Consider the following 18,322-nt stretch of genomic DNA (forward strand, 5'->3'; position numbering starts at 1 on the left):
TAAATGTATTCTTTAGTAATCAAGTTTATTTCAAATATGTTTTCTTGCTAGGACAGTTAGACAGCAATCCCCCCTTGTGTCTCTGTGTCTGAAATACTGAGGAGTGGTGGCTGTTCTCTTTTTCTTTTCAAACTTACACTTTTTTCACCCTATATTAAATATATATCTCACAGCATTGTAAAGTTATTGTGCTATCTCTTTCACTTATTAATAATTGACCTCATGAGGGCCTGGTCGTTGTGAATTACAATGTTGTGATTTGACCAGAAGTGGATCATCTGATTTTTCTTTTTACACAAATACAGTATAATGTGAATTTTGCCCACCAGCATCCATCCTAAGTTAGATAACTAGCCAGAACTCAGACATGTTGTCTTTTTGATCCCATCTCAATTATTTTAATAATAAAGATAAGTAGATGATTCATAAAGTAAACTAGCTTAACTTACTGCAACATCAGTTTTCTGTGTCTTGTGAACATTATTCATAAATGGAACAAACTTGGGAGTCCTAAAGGCTAATGCAAGTGTTTTTGAGTGCCATATGGCTACAGTTTACTGAAAATAACATAACTTAATAATTTAGCCATTATATTGATTCTGTACAAATATCCTTTGTTACATACAGCTATATTTTGGTACCAATTACCATTTCATATTACATGCCTTGTTTCTGCGTATCTTCTTTTTGATCAATATTTGCTTCAGACCCTTTGTCAATTTTTGTTCTGTGCAAAATACATTTGAATGACACCATGATATACATACAGTATATAGAACATGCTAAGGCTTGGCCTGAGTATTACATTAAATGTGCTAGCTTTAAAAATTACTTGCCTTTGCATCAGATTATACATAGGAATGCGTTCTGTGCTGTACAAAATAAATCGTGCAAACCTTGTCACACCATTTGCAGCAGATCTTTCTTTTTCAAGCAGGCCAACGACTTAAGGTCCTCATAAAAATAATTTTAATTAAGGCAGATTTAGAAGTACCTGTATAGTACTGTACATTCAACCAATTTATCATACATTTAGCTTTCCTAGAGTAAATGTTGGCAATTATTTTAACAGCAGACACAATGACATAAGCTAAACATGGATAATACAAGGACTGACTGCTCAGCCATTGGGAAAAAAAGAAACAAAAGTGATATTAAGTAAATTAGGGATTCTTAAGTAAAGAATACAAACTGTAAGAATAAACGTGTCAAAAGAAAATTGAATATTTTTGTACTTTCCTATTTTTAAAGCAGTGTCTGTACAGTATATTATTAGGTAATGTCATTTTCTTTAATAAACCATCTTAAGACATATTTTACATCTATAATTTGAGATAACTGAGACACTCCTGTTGCTGAAGTGTGCTTATCAAATTGTTTTTATTTAATCAATACACTTTTTGGATAGGTTGTTCTTTGTTGCCCAATAAAATAAATTAATTTAAAAAATAAAAAATATGTTTGCAAATACATTAAACTGAAAACTCATAGAGGACCTGGTTGGTACAATTTCAGAGTTGGTAGGGAGACTGGCAGTTTTACACAGCTGGTTAAAAAACAGGTCATCATATTCCTCTGGTGTTGTTCTCTCCCTAAAAAAGAGATTTAAACAATATCATATACTGTATGTCCATACAAGTTTACAAGATTTCCAGGATTCTCTAACACCATAGTTTGTAAGAATAAGAACTATAATAAAAAGCATCTATAGCATCAAAAGAGTTCTAATGTTAATATTGCAACCATTACACGCATCCCTATCTGGAATGACATGCAAGCCTCTCAGCCAAACCCGTGCTTCTACTGTACATCATTAATAAAAAATTCTCTCTTCCTCTCATTTGGAAAGCAGATGTTTTCTGTATGTTCAAAAGTGGCTTTCAGAGATTCTGATCAGTTAAATTATGTAATCAACTGGTCACACAATATATTCTGTGTATGTGTAATGCCCATGACAGATCCAGTAACATGTCAATTACTTTTAATTTCCTGAATCTGCAGCCTAATCTTTGTGCTATCAAGAAAAGGGCTGTATTTTCCTTTTGGAGAGTGATAAAATGGTGCTGTTAGAATACAGAGCCTGAAAATCTCTCCTGGACAGAGAGATTGAATTTCATATAATGCTCCATGTAGGATTCTACGTGTACATTTGTGCAATAGATGATATATAAATGCTTCAAGCACTGACCATTCAATTCCCCTATTAGCAATTAGCAGATGGGTACAGAGTATCTATGAGGTTCCATCTGTCCACTCAGAAGATGTTTTGTCACCATATGTGTCTGGGCTTCAGGAAATACTACCCCATTTAATAAGTAATTTTAAGGTACATTAAGGAGTTGGAACTGGGAATTATTATATTGTTTACTAAAAACATTAAAATCCATTGTTTTTATTGGATTCTATTGAATCCAAAAGAAGACATTTTTTTCAAAACTTTTCTGCAGAGGTACAGAGAAATTTAAATTATGTAAGACTTGTGTCTATGAATAAAAGAAGCCAATGAAAGCTGTGGTCCTAAGGGTTTCATAGATTTACGGTTTGCTGAAAAGCCGCAATAAAAGTTCAGGCCATCATGTAGAATCATTAGAGTTTCTGGCCTCATTTTAATGGCGTCCATTGCAGACATCCTATAAAACTGCTACCAGAGAAGTGAGATACTGCTTTGATCCAAAAGCTTGTACTACGTCCTCACTTATATCCAAACATCCTTATTAAACACTTTCAAATATGTGCACAAAAGTATTCTGTAGCATCTTTGAAATTTAATCCTGTCCTAAACAATAACATGAGCTGCACAGTTCTGTAACATAAACATAATTTATCTGTAAATTGAATGCGTAAACGTGGAATACTGTTTCCAGTATGCATTATATAAGGAAATAAAAAAAACATTTCAATAGCAAATTTTAACATAATATTCAACAGCTGAGATTTGGTAAAGTGAATACTGTACAGTATGTGTACATAACCAACACAAAACATATTTTTGTGTTTTTGGCTTTACATACAGTTAGAACCTTGAGTGTAGGAATGATCTAATTAAAGAAAAGAGAACAGCTACAAAATTGTAATAACCTTTCTTAATTTGTAGCATATTAAACATTTTTATAACCATATATATATATCTTTTTTATTCCATTATTAAATTCCCTGTAACAGTGTAGATTTCAAATTAATTTGTAATGAGATCCTGTGCTATTTCCACATTCAAACAGAGTACATGAAACTTTACAGTTCTTTCAAGACTACAGCAACTGTCCATATCAATTTTAGTCAAAAAGCTAACTGAAACAATGAATCTTGCTGAAATATAGCCCTGTATATCAGCTGGATCTCTTCAAAAGTTTTTGAAGTTTAGAGAAAAAAACCTTTTGTTTTAGACAATTTTTTTCTGTTGTTTATATCCTGTTAGACTGCAAGACCTATATTGAAACAGAAATAGTATACAATAAAATGAGCACTTCTTAAACACTGATTGATAGTTCTATTTAAAGAAAAAGTCAGATGTTAGATGTACAAAATACAACCCACTGGTATTAAGTTGTACTAACATGTTCCTTATATAATGTTGGTGGGTGATCTGGCAATGTATGAGTTTCTATGTTACACCTTGGTCCAGGGTCTACCATATATAGTGTTCTTTAACTGCTTTTAAAGGGGAACTGCAATGCTGTTTTTACATTTTGGTCTTATAATGAATCAGCAATGATGAGTGCATTTCAAACCACAATTAAACTACCAAGTGCACGGTAATGTGTACAACCTCCAATTTACACACAAAAGAGATGGAGTTTCAATATTCTATATTGCTGTCATTGTCTGTCATTCAGAAAAAGACAATAAAACTTCTGGTGACGCAAAAGAGGCCCTATTACATTGTAAACATGCTTTAGACAATACAAATTTCACTACTATTTTATTTATAAATATATATCGACACATAGAAGGCGACATTTTTTAGATACTTTATCTAAGTATTGCAAAAAAAGAGCAACTTGCCAATCATGTAAAATACATTTATATTCATTCTCTAGTTTTGCTAAAGTGATCTCTAATTTACATTGGTGGTTATTTTATGGTAAATCAGACCTAAAAGAAAATTTCTAACTGGACTTATATTTTTGGAGGACTTGGTATGCCATAGTTCATGCCGTCTCCTGAACAGCTGATTTTAATGAGTGCAATTTAATTTAATTCAACATATCAACTTTGACATAGTTTTGCTGACAAATACTACTTACCTATTAACACAGCATGCAGATCACTTTTGAACATTTCAGGTATGAAATGTCTCCTGCACAACTTGTACTGTATTAAGCATTTATTATTATTATTATTAGTAGTAGTAGTAGTACTGGAAGTGGGCAGTTCCATTATATTCAGGGTACTTATTTTATTCTGTAAGGGCACTGCAGTATATAAGTCATTTTACATTTGAAAATTAGCAAGGTTTATAGGATATTTTGCACGGAAATTGTAAAAAATACACACTGTCTTCCCTTCATGAACTTAAGGACTATGAGGTTGCATGGTCTATATAAAAAGATTAAACATTGATATTTTAAAGAAAAGTTTCTTTCTTCTTGCTATAATTTTGTAGGAAACTCATGTCTATACATAATGATGTTTGGAAAAATAACAATGCTTGATTAATAATTGCTTGACTGGTCCAGTCTTAGTTTTGGGAAAGGTAAACATGATTAGAATGACATAACAAAGAGGTACTTATGAGACAGAGTATCAACAGGCTATTGCCTATAATTTTATTGCAGTCAGATGCTCGTATGTCTGCACTAATTATGTAAACTACGATCCAGCAGATAATTATAAGTGGGGGATAAATCCTTTATCTCTGCCATTCAATATTTTTGGTTCAAAGTCACTCCAAAAAGTAACAAAGTATTTGCTGCAATGTACTGTAAACATAACTGTACAATTATATAGATAACAGAACACCAAAATACCTACTAAATTAGTTAAATAAAAATTGGTTCAGTACCCTTTAATTTGTCTTTTATTCAATGATATTGTTAACACTCATATTTTAGAGCTCTGAAATAAACAAATACATGGTATCACATGTTTACTGTAAACAGTCAGTGTTACATCTCTCTGCAAAAAAGGCTTTCTGAGAGGTGCTGGCAGATGGGTTCAATCAATCCTCCTTCAATAAATCTGACACTGCCTTAAACACAACAGATGTGAAGAGGCTGAATAGAAAATAGGACCTTTTTTATGCTAATAAAGGTGTTTAACCCGGAATAGTTAATAAGTCATCCACACACACTGAGTCACAGTGTGGAAAATTAATGGTTCTGCTTGAGGAAACAAAATAGCATACTGTAAAAGACAACAGAAATAAACAATGAATTTGGTTTAAATGGTGAATACTTTATGGCATTTAATGCTTCAGGGGTTATATAAACAATTCTTTAAAAAGATTTTAAATGCATAAAATTTATGTTCTTTAATGTGCTGTAATGCAGCCACTTTGATGATAGTTGGATCAGCTCTTGCTAGGCAAATTATAGTATTCTTTCCTGCTACCACAGTGATTTTTTCCTGCTGAGAGTAAAGGGTTGAACAAGCAGATAATTTATTTTTCTCTATTTCTAGGAGAGTACAGTAAAGAGATATAAAAGAGCTGCATAACAGGGCTAATAAATCAATCACTTTTTTACCTGTTATTGGAATTATCTTTTGGGATCTTCCACCACAGGTATATACCATAGTTTCAGAATACCAGGAGTGCTGTGCCACTACTATATCCCATTGGAATGATGAAGAGTGGCATTAACTTATTAATCTTCAAGTTTTTATAGTCTGAAAAGACTGTAAAAATATTAAACATATAAACAATTAACAATACATATCAATTGAAACAAACTTTACAGTAAAAACACACATACTCTTACATATAATTAATGATAATTTATCTATACTGCAAACAGGTGGCCTCTGTAAAATGGGAAAAAAGGTAACTGAAAAATAAGTCCTATCGCAATTGGAAGCATCTGTGTTCAAATCATGACTAATGTGGGGTGTGTGTAAGCAGGAATAAAGGAATGCTGTGTATTTAAATGCCATAAATAAGTCATTTATGTCATTTACTTTGAGTATGAATTCTTATGGTTAAATTACTACACTATTTTACCATTTTTGCTGGTAAAAGTGCAAGAACAGGCATTGAGGATATTTGCCTCATAAAAAAGAGCAAACAGTATTGAACAGCTGCTGTAACTACCTTATTGGGCAATTGCTGGTTTGTGGCTAGAGATGAAAAGGAATCTAAAGAATTTAAATTCCCGTAATTCCTAATCAATTAGATAATATGTTTATAATGAATTATCATTCTAGGTGAGCTAATATCAGTTGGTGCATACTGTACATATATAATACCAGGCTTCCTATTTAGCATAGGCGAGTTTTAAAAAAGCAAGTTTTTTGATCTGGAACTCCCTCTTGTGGACTTTATTTGAAGACTGTAGCTTGATTTTAGAATGTAAAAGCCAAAAAATTACCAGTTTTTACACTCAAATAGTTATATAGTTTAGTTATTTAAAGGGGAAAAAAGAAAATCTTGCTTATTCAGAACCATAATCAGGTAATTTACAGATCACCTAATTAAAAAGAGAAATACTGTATGCATCCTTACTCCATGAATAATATGGGGTTTGTCTTTATAAAGGTGCTGTATAAGACATTAAGAATTAAGGGATACTAACTTTTTTAACAGCATGAAGAAAAACTAAATGTCTGTACAGTACTTGATCATGGTAAAAATGCAGTATTTTCATTCTTAACATTCCTCCAAACACACATAACAGTAATTATGGTATCTTGGTATCTTAACATTTTACAGAACTTGTTTCAAGTAATTAATTAATAACTTGGATGTTCATTGTCAAACAAAAAGATTTCAAATTAATTTCAAACATCTAGTAAAAGATGCAATTATTTTTTCTCACCTGTGAAATTTTATTTTGGGGTGGATAGAAACTCTTTCAATTCACTCTGAAAGACTTCACCATTGTCTTTGTTGAAATTAAGTCTAATTTGGTTTCAACTTCCATTAATATCAGACATAATTTTTGATCCATTCAGAATCCAAGCATACTTTTTCATCATATCTTCCATCTTCCTTGATAGGTGAACTGAAACTCTGGCTTGTCTATGTACCAGTTGAATCTCTTTCTTAAATGGGTGATACTATATAATATATAATATCGCTGCAACATACATATGACACTGTTTTCTTTCAGCTTCCAGCCTATGATGTGTAATTATGCTAGAGTTCAGAGATGCTCCAGCACTGAGTCCTTTTATAAAAACAAAAATATTATTTTACAAGCACCACATGATTGAGGTAAATATCTCAGTTTTAAAGTATTGGGAAAGTAGACAGTCATCTTTAGGAACTAAATATTTATTTTTTAGGTCCCCTTCCAACAGAAAAAAAACAGTCCTTGATAGTTCTGTAATCTTCTCATGTATTTATTGAAAATGTATCCAAAACAATCTGTTTTTAAAACTATATTCCATTGCTTGGCTTATTTTTAATTTGAAACACTTATTGTATGGGCCCTAGCATCTTCCACTTTCACTGGAGTCTGGAACACTGTCTTCAGGAAACTGCTGAAAATGTTTCTAAAACCATCACGGGGTGAGAAGTGAGATGTCAGTAGGGCACATCAATTTATTTCTTCATGCTTCTATATAGAAGCAGCCGGTGTACCACCTGCCTAGCAGGAAAAATCTTCAATTTAAGAGTTCTTAAATTGTGTGCACAAAATTTCACAACTTTTCTATATGGTACCTTTTTCAGGCTTTCTGTTATTTCATTCAAAAATGTTTTCTTATATCTTCAAAACAGTGTCGCATTTCCACTGTTTTAGCATCTGGATCCAAAAAAAGCCAAAAACTAATTTCCTGAAAGGAAACACAAATGTCATGTCTCCAAGGTGATCAAACTCAGCTTGTCCTTCATTGTGCGTTGTGATGTCTTGGACAACTCCAATCTTCTTACTTAAGATGCACCAAACTGTTTGTTCACCTGGTGACTAAACAATAACAATGCATTAATATTCTCTACTATATGTGCACAAAAGGCCAATTAAAGAGCAAATTGATGCAGTCTCTTCAATCTGAAGTTGTAGGACTTCTATTCCCATTATTTATAAACAATTGCCTCCTACATAGTTGATTATTGTGCCTTCTTGTTAGAATGTTTATAAGCTGAATGTTCATTAAATATTTAGTGAGGACTGCATTAATTTTAAAACCTTCTGGTGTTTTCTTTATTCTGGTAAAGGATTATTGAAACAATAAATGAAGAATAATTTAATCAGTCATTGAAATTAATTTACTTTTACAAAGCAGTGATCATAAGATTTTAACTCCCAACCACTCCAGTACCGTTTACAGTATTATGATATAATACTACAGTGAGGCCTTTAACTGATTATGAATATATCAGAACCTACCTGTTTTGGCTGACTGGAAGAGCTATGACCAAAGAATGAAGGCTAAAGAAAAAAACAAAAATAAAAATAAAAACTGAAAAATGGGTATAAAATAAAAAAGAACAGAGAAATAAGTATAGTTTAGACCACAGAAAGAAAAGGAAGCAAAACACAAAGCAAGAAAAGAATGCTTAATACTGTATTTGTCATATACTTATATTACATAAAACCTGAGATCTGACATTAATTAAATAATCAACTAACATTGTTGTACTTTATACTTGTTTAATTCCATGAATACAGCTAAAAATGATCCATCTTTATTTCAATTAAAGACATCTCTAAAATTAAAATTAACATGTCTAATTTAAACATACTGTACTTCCTTCCTTTCTTTACCAGGAAACTGCTTACGCCTAGTAAGGATCATGGCAAAGTGAATCTTATCCCAGAAGCACAGGGCACAAAGCAAGAGCTACACCCTGAGCAGTACACAAGTCCATCGCTAGGCATATGCAAACATGGATAATTTACTTACTTTACACTAATTAACTTAACCCTCATGCCTTTGTGAGGTACAGTAGGAGGAAGCTTGGAAGATGAAAATGGAGCACTTGAAGAAATCCCACATGAAACTCAGGAAAGCATGCAAGCTCCGCAGAAAAGGAATCAAACACAGGGCCTCATGAGTAGTGAGGCAGCTGTGCTGGTTGCCATGGCACCCAATACCGAAAATTCATTGTGTAAATTATACCATTTGTGTCTGTCTGTAGTATTGACCAATAAAAAAAAAAGATTTACCTTCTCTTCTAATTCCTTTATCTGTCGTTTCTGTGCTTCTATTCTTTCTTCTAGCTCTTTAATTCTCTATAAAGTGTTATGCAAGACAAAAATAAACATTCTGATGTGTGATGCAGTCTATTTCAGATCTATAAAAATAATCTCAACTATTTATGATATTATATTAAATGGCAATTCACCACTTCAGCTAGGCATCCAAAAACAGAGACCCCAAAACATACTGAAGTTTCCCCGTGTGTGGGAAAACAACCAACAACCACATCCTAAAAATGTCTAGAAGCCATAAAAGAAAGTGTGCCCTGTCAACTCAACAACTACCAAATTACATAGTTTGACAGTATGGGAAGCTTTTTGGGAAGCTCTTGAATGGGAAATTTTCTGTTATCTGCTGCTTCAATGGAAATGTGCGTGCTCTTGTGAAAGAAGTGACAACCACATTTGTGCTACATGGGATTAAAGATACATGTAAAGTCGCTGCTTGAACTTCTGAATAATCTGTGGAAAGATAGGTCTTTTTACTAATTTCTAATTTTCAGCTATATGTATGTAGATCATTCAATTAAATTAAAAGACACTAAAACATTTCATCAACCAACAGCCAACCCAGTACGAAAAGGGTGTTAAATTTTACTGCTAGCAATGTTAAAGGCTTAGAACTGTCTTCCAATAAATCTACTGTAAGTATTTTATTAGCAAACACATTTTTCTCCTCACAGTGTTGTCCTGTCAAAAGCTGGCTACGCTGTGGGAGCTACAAGAATGAAAGGGAAAATGAAGGAAAGAAAGCTGTGCCCACACCTGTTGCGCATGATGAACCAGCTCCATCCTCTCTCTGAGTATCTGAGCATCTCTCTCTCGGAGCTCACTCATCACCTGCCGTTTCCACTGCTCCACTGCGTACTTCAAAGTCTCCCGCTCCTCGTCTGAGAGCAGCTCAGACATCTTGGCTCCAGCTTCCTGCTGCAGGGCATCAAACAGCATGGCTTCCAATTCAAGGATCCGCTGCCCATTACAAAAGGAGAGATACACTTACAAAAAAAAAGTCAAGCATATTTCCTAATGAAAGCCAGGTTTCTTATTTTCAAAACTTATATTTTAATCCAAACACTTTTTCTAGAAAGACAGCAATAAAAAGTACTAATACGATGTAGGATTGTAGCACATCTGCTGTGGAGCTGGGTTTCTAATCCTGGTGCTGGGCACCAACACTTGCTGGTTTTCTTTGAATTTGAGCTACTTACTTAAATGAATTCTTAAACGACCCAACAAGCTGCTTGGTAACAACATTAGCAAGTTTTCTTTCTACTTAAAAGTTGGATATTTTAAGTTACTTTAAATATGCAATAGTTAAAATTTAGTTCCTACTGGAAAAAAATATTGAGTTCTAATTAATCATATTATTATGTCTATATAAATGCCTTATAGACATATAAATATACATATAAATGATATCTATATATCAGGCGGCCTACTGAAAAAAGCTTTTGAAGATCATCAAAGATAAATACATTTGAAGGCTACAGTATTTACAGTGTAATATATTTTGTAAAAGCAAATAAAAATAGCTTTTAAGGCAAGTAAAAACATTAGAAAATACTGTAGCTTTCACCTTATGTGCTTGATCCATTGACTGTTTCCTGTAGTCCAGTTCTTCATCCAGATACCCTTTCTGCTTACTAAAGAGCTCCTTAGAAAAAAAAATAAAGATAATCTTCCCATAGGATGCTCAGTCAGAAGGCAGAAAACGGAATGTAGAAAATCTTTTTCAAGATGTCAATTACCTTTTCATTTTCAAGGTCCAGCATTTTTTGCTGTAAAGCTGATTTGGTGACTTCTATTTGCTGGAGCCACTGAAAGCATGAAATTATAACCATTGGGTTAAGTAGATATAGAACCATATAAAAATTTTATTTGTGCTTCAGAAACACCCCATAGATGTAAAACTTATCCATATTAAGGGGGTAAATGCTACTCCTCTCTTGTGAAATCCAATAAGTGACAATGAAAAACAAAACACTCATTGCCAAAACGTACAAATTGCTGTTTAATTGTAATTCATTGCAATTACTTTTTTTCATTTTTTTTTTAATGAGGCTGTCTGTTTGAAATCTGAAAAGCAACTGCATCTTGTCTTTAATTTGTGCGGAAAGCATTCAGCTGTTTCATGCATTAAATTATAATTTTGCCACCAAAAAATATATGAATGCAGCATTTTACTGTAAATGTTACAGCGACTTACTGAATCTCAGTATTTTCTTTGTAACAAAACAAACACAACTTGCTAAATACCTTTTCCGCTAAGGTCAAAATTGTCCTTGCTTGAATGACAACTACTTGTTCTTCATTGGTTAAGTTCTGTATGATAGAAAAAAAACAGATATTAATAAAACTCACTGGAAGGTACAAAGAAAAAGAAATATTAGAGCACATTAAAATACAGTTATATAACTTTCCAGTTTTTAAATATTCATTGCAAAAATAACTTGTAATTATGTAATTATGAAATGCACAACTTAGAAAGGCAACATACACTTACGGCGTTATCTCCTAAAATATCCAACTTTTTCATCAACTCTGTAATTACAATATCCTAAAAAAAAGGAGAAAAGTTCAGATTATTTCTGCTCATATTTATGAAATATTTAACATCATGTGGATGTCAGAGTTGAGGATTGTTGACTTACAGTGACACCCTCAGCTTGGCAATACACCTGCAGAGGACTCATGCCTTCTGTAAATGGAATGTTATGGAAGTTGATTGCAGGGGATCTTCTCTCCCGCTCCTGAAATTAAATTAAAGATTGTTAAAAAATTATCCATCTTGTGTGTCTCAGGAAAACGCAATGTTTGTTAAGAATTTTCAGCACAGGTTATCTGTTCTCAACAGATAATTATTATCACAGGAACATAAAAAGGAATTAAATCAGAATTTTGATAGAATCTAATGCCTTATCTTACTTCAAGTTCTAGGATACGGAACTCTAAAAGTTCGTTTTGGTCTTTAACATCCTGGATGTCATGTTTCAGCCGTGATTCCTCCGTCTCCATTTGTTTAATCTAGAAAAACAGAAAAATAGAAAACGCTTCATTAAATGACTGTGTAGTAAAAACGCTCAAACTATTCTTTATTTCTTTACATACTTAATAGTGACCATATAGGAATGTCCAAAAAAATAATTGCATTTTTTTTTTCAATTGGATTGTTCACCCACTAAGAGGGAATATGAGCTGCGATAAGGCCACTGTTAGACAGGTTTGTTTTACTCTGCTGGTGATGAAAAAGCATTCCTGCTCAGTACAAGAGAAACTGCAGCTTCAGATGTGGTGTCTGAGCTTGGATGAGGATTAAACAGTAGAAGGCTACTGTGGAATTTTAACTGAAAGCTTCTGAAACAGAATCCCCCTGAAAATTGGAATACCAACGACTTTTTAAAGTTTAGTGAAATATTTCCAAGCAGTAAGTTACATTTCCAAGCATGATTTCAAACTTCACCCTGTGAATAAAAGACAGCTATTGAACACAGATACTCAGCAAAAATATATTCTACAGGTACATTAAATAAAAAAAAAAAACATCTGCCTAGTACAGTGTATATGATGAAGGCAGTCTGCAGTCAAACATATTTAAAAATATGATATACGTTTGTTTTTGGCTATTTTCAGTTTTGTGCATTGAATAGTGATTAGGACTCAGCACCTCACCAGAAAGTCATGCATTCAGATTCCAAAGTATTTTATCCTTTTTGTTCCACCATAACTAGCTGGGTTAGAAATATATGCAAGAAAACAGACCATTATAACATCTGAAAATTACTTTGTATAATTATTAAATAATAAAAAGGCTACACTCACCTTATCAACAAGTTCCTGGTTCCTCCGATAGAGGGCTTGTTTCTCTTCGATCCATTTCATATCCTTTAAAATTAAATTTAATTATTAATAGCCAAGCATTAACTTTAATGTGTAATTGTATGATTTTTAACTACAATTCTACATTCAATGTATTAATCTGAATTATTGTTACTTAGTTATATTACATATTTCTGTGTTTACTTTGCAGTTTTAAAACACACAAACAGAGGTAGGTAAAGTAAAATAAAATCATATAAGTGATTTGGCAGCTCATTGATCTTAAATAAAATACAATACATAAACATATACAGAAAAAGCTATTGCAATGTACAGTATTATGCACAACTGACATTTTAATATTACAACACTTACAGTGTATGTCGAATATTTTTTATTAGTTAATTCAATAACATTCAGTAAGTAGAGTAAATAAATAATTGAATTTAATACTTTAGATTGACTTAAAATTAGTTTTCTCTTTCAGTCTTTATATACTTTTTTATACTGACAGGCATTAAAAATATAACAGAGGATCGTTAGATCTAATAACTTTTGTTGCATGTTTAATACCTTTCCATATATACAGTATAATGTAGCTTTTGGTGACATAAAAAAACTATTCTGACAGGTTATTATCTTCACTGTTTTGAGCACATTGCTGCTTTATCAGCACATGGTATTACATGTACTTAAACAATACATTTCTTTGCACAAAATTTATTTTAAAATTTTCATTAAAAAGCACTCCTTTTAATCTACAAAGTTCCCTGATGTATTTTCATTTGAAAAAGAAAAGGCTGAATATGAAGATGCAAGCAGTGTTTTAACTAATCACCTATTGTTCTACAGTTAGTTCCATTTTGTCCTGTTTTATGGATGGGCCCAACATTAGCAATTTTCCAGTCAATACGTATTACTCCAGTCTGTAAAAGCTTCTAGAAGAGCTTTGTTAATGGCTTATGAATAACAACATGAATAGTAACTGGACCCTTGAGATTATGTTAAGTGCTTCTAGTACCTGAGACACGTCTGCCTCTTATTTGCTAAGTTTAATAGAGAACTTTGTGTTTGTTCAGCCTGAGGCATTTTGTTTTTTTCTAAAAACCTAAATGAAAAATTCATTTAACACATTAACCATTTCCAATTCTTCCTCTAAATGTTTTCCATTATTGTCTATGAAACACTTTCTCTTTTCCTTATTTCCTTCTCTACTGAAAAAAAACTTTATTATTTATTTTAGCCTTTACTACAGTATTTGTTTTTTCTTGGCATTTGTAATATCTTTTTTACCGGTGCTTGAAATTCATTATTCCCATTAGAATATAACATTTTAAATGATAGGGATCCATTTGGACCATCTAATTAATTTCTAATTTTCTTAGCCAGATCTATTTTTTAAATGATTTTATGGAGTGCTTTTCTCCTTATTTTTCTTCATTGAGTTATGAAACCATTTTGGTTGCTTCTTTTTATACTTTGATTTCATAGTGGGATGAATCCATTGGAAAAATAGAACATCTTTAAGCTCCATTCTCAACTGATTCCATACTGTGCCTATCTTAACTACAGTAATTCTACTTCTGTTGAACTCATTACTTATTCATTACTCATTCTACTTCTCTTCTCATCACTTTCACATTTCCCTAATGATCCTTACACCTGTCTTTTCCTTTCTCTGTCCTGACTGTTTGAAAAGACTTCAAAGAACAATAATTCCTTGCAATTTATAGTGTTTCCATCCCAAAGGATCCAAAACTGCTTTAAACAAAGAACAGGACCCACTTCATTGGCTACTGAAGTCATCACCACTGATATGCAGCAGCCATTATGTGCCTGTAGCTGCACCACACATTACATCAGGTAATAAAGTGAGATGTTCACAAGGTAATTCACAATTTGAATTATACCAATATTCTCCTGCTGTTAAGCATGTGTAACAGTTCTGTGTCAGCTGCAGCTATTCCTGATGGTTTTTTCCAGTGTGGGAAAAATGTAAATCTCGCATCATAACCATCCTTTATTGTCATTCTTGATGTCATAGTATATGACTGTATTATCAATGATATCTGAATTTAGTGGCCTGTAGTATACTTCTTGCACTATGCATTTCAATTTCTGAGATCCTTATTTCCTCTGTCTTAGGCTCCTGTGCCTTAATACTCTTTTAGGTTTGTAGTGCTCCTCTGCCACCTTTTCCATCATTTCTGTATCTGTACCACCTAATACTGTATTTTTCAACACCAGTCTTTGTTAGTAATTTTCTGTGGATCCAAGTATATCATAATCACAGGGCAATAATATAGTTACTATAGCATGAATTGTGCTCCAAATAATCATTGTAATTAATTATAAGCATTTCAAAATGCGGAAACTGGACTTATAACTGGTGGGTTGTGGGTTCAAATCCCTACAGCAGAGTCTGCAGAGCGAAGTACATTATTCTGCTTTCTCTAGCCCAATGGGTAGGTTCTGTGATGGGACTGGTGTCCCATCCAGTGAGGAAATCAAGAACTTGTTTGCATAATGCCTCAGAAAGAAAGGCAAGTTCTGTCCCAATTAACTGTTGTGGCTCAAATAAGAAGAATCTACACTACCTACTAATAGGTACATACTGTATGTCCCTTGCAGATTTTCTTTAAATTCTACCCCCATTCCATTCTAGATTACATGTGTTTGAAATTCTCTGTAGATCCCTGCGCCAAAACAACTTGTCCCCATCTTTTGACAATGATACTGTATAAAATGAAATTCAATGTACAATACATTATGCCCACTGTCCACTGTATTTGAAACCAGAAACAAAAAAAAAATAAAAATGAAATTCAAGTCAATGTTATAGCAAATCTTGGGTGTAATTTGGGATTTGAGATATCTAAATATCATTATTAATAAAAATCCATTCCTGTTAAACTAAGCATCGTAATTTACCACACTGCCTTTCTGAGGTCACTTTAGCTCTCTCTATATTTCTGTAACAGCTCATCCTCTAATGCATTTAATGTATTGTAATGGAGAGTTCATATTGTAATTTCTTACCATGGCAGAAATGTGTATAGTGACTCATTGCCATTGCCTTTAATATACTCAAGGCAGTATATCAGTTGAAAACCATGAACTACACCTTAAATTTTTAAAAGTTTGTGTAGGAAGGCAGGTTCAAACAGCTCATTAGCTAATAACTGAAAAGTATAAACTGATATGTGGATAAGAGTAAATTGAATTAAACTACTTTTTTGTCACTGAGTTTATTTTTCAAAGCGCTTTAGTCAACATACAACCATTTTACTTCTAAGTTGCTTATTGAAAGTCCATTTGTATTTTAATGCGTTCTGTGCTAAGCAATTTCCTTTATTTCATCTGAGCAGAATTGGCTTTTCCCCATTTTAAATCCAATAAAAGTAATTGTTCTTAGAAACATGTCAATATGCTCTCAAAGGTCTTTGTTTCCTATTAAATTCATATAGCGCGCTAAAGCACTCAACATTAAAAATCTGTGAATTAAACTATCAGCACTTATGCTTGGTGTATCTAGCACAGACCTTCTTTACTTTATTGAAATGCTTGTCTGGATTGCTGCCTAAACACTGAGATATTTAGCACAGGCTGTATAACAAAAGTCTGAATAGGTACAATTTTGTTTAATAAATTACCATTATTAAGAGATATTCCTATACCCATATTCTTTTCTTCTATTGTTTTCAGATAAAATTTAAAACTTGAGTTAATGTAAAACTGAACTGTTACCTAATAGTTTGGTGAGACTTCTATTTTTCTCTATTGTCATGATATTTATTCAATGACAGTTTATTAGACAAAAACAGATATAATCTAGCTTTTGGATATTTGGTGCACTGTATCCAAAATATTATCTCTGAGGGAATGCATATCAACATGCAAACATGCATGCCCATTTTCAACAACAACTTAATAATTACTGTAAGTCCAATAAAGGCACAAGTATTTGGAGCCTAACCTGGCAGACACTGGTGTAATGGCAGCCTTAACAGCTCAAGTAAGTGGGGGAATGGACAGAAAGCCCAGAAAACCAGGCCAAATTCAAGAACCAGGAAGGCAATTCAATCAAAGGAGAAATAAAATACAAGAAGCAGGGGATAGGAAGCAAGGGGTAACAGGAGAAAATAATATGAAATGAATATCAAGAACAAGAATAAAGACTGAAACAGAACAGGATTAAGAAGAAAGATAAGGAGCAGTACAGTAGGTACTGGAAAAAAAAAACAGGTAAGTAAAAGTCCAGAGCTCAAACCAGAGGTATAAGATACTGAACACTGAAAGGAATTACAGCATATTTTATACTGAGCTGAGGAGGGGAGGCGTAGAGCCCTGGGTACACTAGTCAGTCCATAACTGACTACAGCCATCTGCATGGTCTGAGCCTCTGCTGTGCAGCTGGGCCAGCAAGCAGTGTTTGAGGCGCCCTCTGGTGATCAGAAGATGGAACCTGAACAACTGGCAAGGCGGGATACATTTTGGACAGGACAACAGTTCATGATAGGGCACAGACACACACACAAGCTCTCACAGCATAATTTAGAGATGACAGTTAACGGAGACAGCATGCCTTCAGATTGTGGGAGCAACTGGTGAAAACTTGTCAATGTCACAATGTCAACATGAAAACTCTACACAGAAGCCACCCTAGTTTCCAGACCAATAGCTGTGAGACAGTATTGATAACCTCCTGACTAGTGTGCCCCCCCCCCAATTCATGACCACTTTAAACTAAACAGATGCTTTAATAAAATACCTGGCCTTGCTGTGACAAAGCTTTCTCAAGGTCCTCTATTCTTGTTTGGTATTGAGTGATTTCTGCCTGTAGTTGTTCTCGCGTCTAAAGAAACAGAAAATAAAAGTTAAAAGTGATAACGTTGAAAATATCTGAAAGACATTTTCCTTAATTAAGATCTCACGGAATGCTCAATATGAATAGAAATAATGTGTTATTGAACACGGTGCCTACCCAGATGCATGGTGAAAGAATCTGTCATAATATTCTGTTGTAACTGTTAACCCTGTTAACTATTAACCCTTATTTATTTGTGTAATGAAGGTGTTCTTTCCGGACCCTATGCAGAAGACACAATCTGGGGTTGAGTGAGGAAAACAAGGGGAAAAAAGCATGCGGGAGTCGGGAATGTAAACAGGGGGCGTGTCCATGGTGCGCCGGTGTTCCTGGGAGGTGT

At 33.3% G+C, this 18,322-nt stretch overlaps 1 protein-coding gene across 1 annotated transcript in view; it reads right to left on the reverse strand.

Moving 5' to 3' along the window:
• Nucleotides 1-8,036: 8,036 nt before the first annotated feature.
• jakmip3 (Janus kinase and microtubule interacting protein 3) overlaps nucleotides 8,037-18,322 on the reverse strand; it is a 32,934-nt gene continuing 22,648 nt past the window's right edge. Inside the window, exons 11-22 of the mRNA XM_088917087.1 lie at nucleotides 17,887-17,970; nucleotides 13,119-13,181; nucleotides 12,225-12,323; nucleotides 11,951-12,049; nucleotides 11,797-11,856; nucleotides 11,556-11,621; nucleotides 11,048-11,116; nucleotides 10,876-10,953; nucleotides 10,065-10,268; nucleotides 9,267-9,332; nucleotides 8,487-8,559; nucleotides 8,037-8,063 (exon numbers count right to left, since the gene is read on the reverse strand). Of these exons, the coding sequence (XP_088773213.1) occupies nucleotides 8,509-8,559; nucleotides 9,267-9,332; nucleotides 10,065-10,268; nucleotides 10,876-10,953; nucleotides 11,048-11,116; nucleotides 11,556-11,621; nucleotides 11,797-11,856; nucleotides 11,951-12,049; nucleotides 12,225-12,323; nucleotides 13,119-13,181; nucleotides 17,887-17,970 (939 nt within the window). The 3' untranslated portion in view covers nucleotides 8,037-8,063; nucleotides 8,487-8,508. The remainder of the gene's footprint in view (nucleotides 8,064-8,486; nucleotides 8,560-9,266; nucleotides 9,333-10,064; nucleotides 10,269-10,875; nucleotides 10,954-11,047; nucleotides 11,117-11,555; nucleotides 11,622-11,796; nucleotides 11,857-11,950; nucleotides 12,050-12,224; nucleotides 12,324-13,118; nucleotides 13,182-17,886; nucleotides 17,971-18,322) is intronic.

This window comes from Atractosteus spatula, chromosome 5, assembly GCF_055471065.1.
Source record: "Atractosteus spatula isolate fAtrSpa1 chromosome 5, fAtrSpa1.hap1, whole genome shotgun sequence".
Taxonomy (NCBI): domain Eukaryota; kingdom Metazoa; phylum Chordata; class Actinopteri; order Semionotiformes; family Lepisosteidae; genus Atractosteus; species Atractosteus spatula.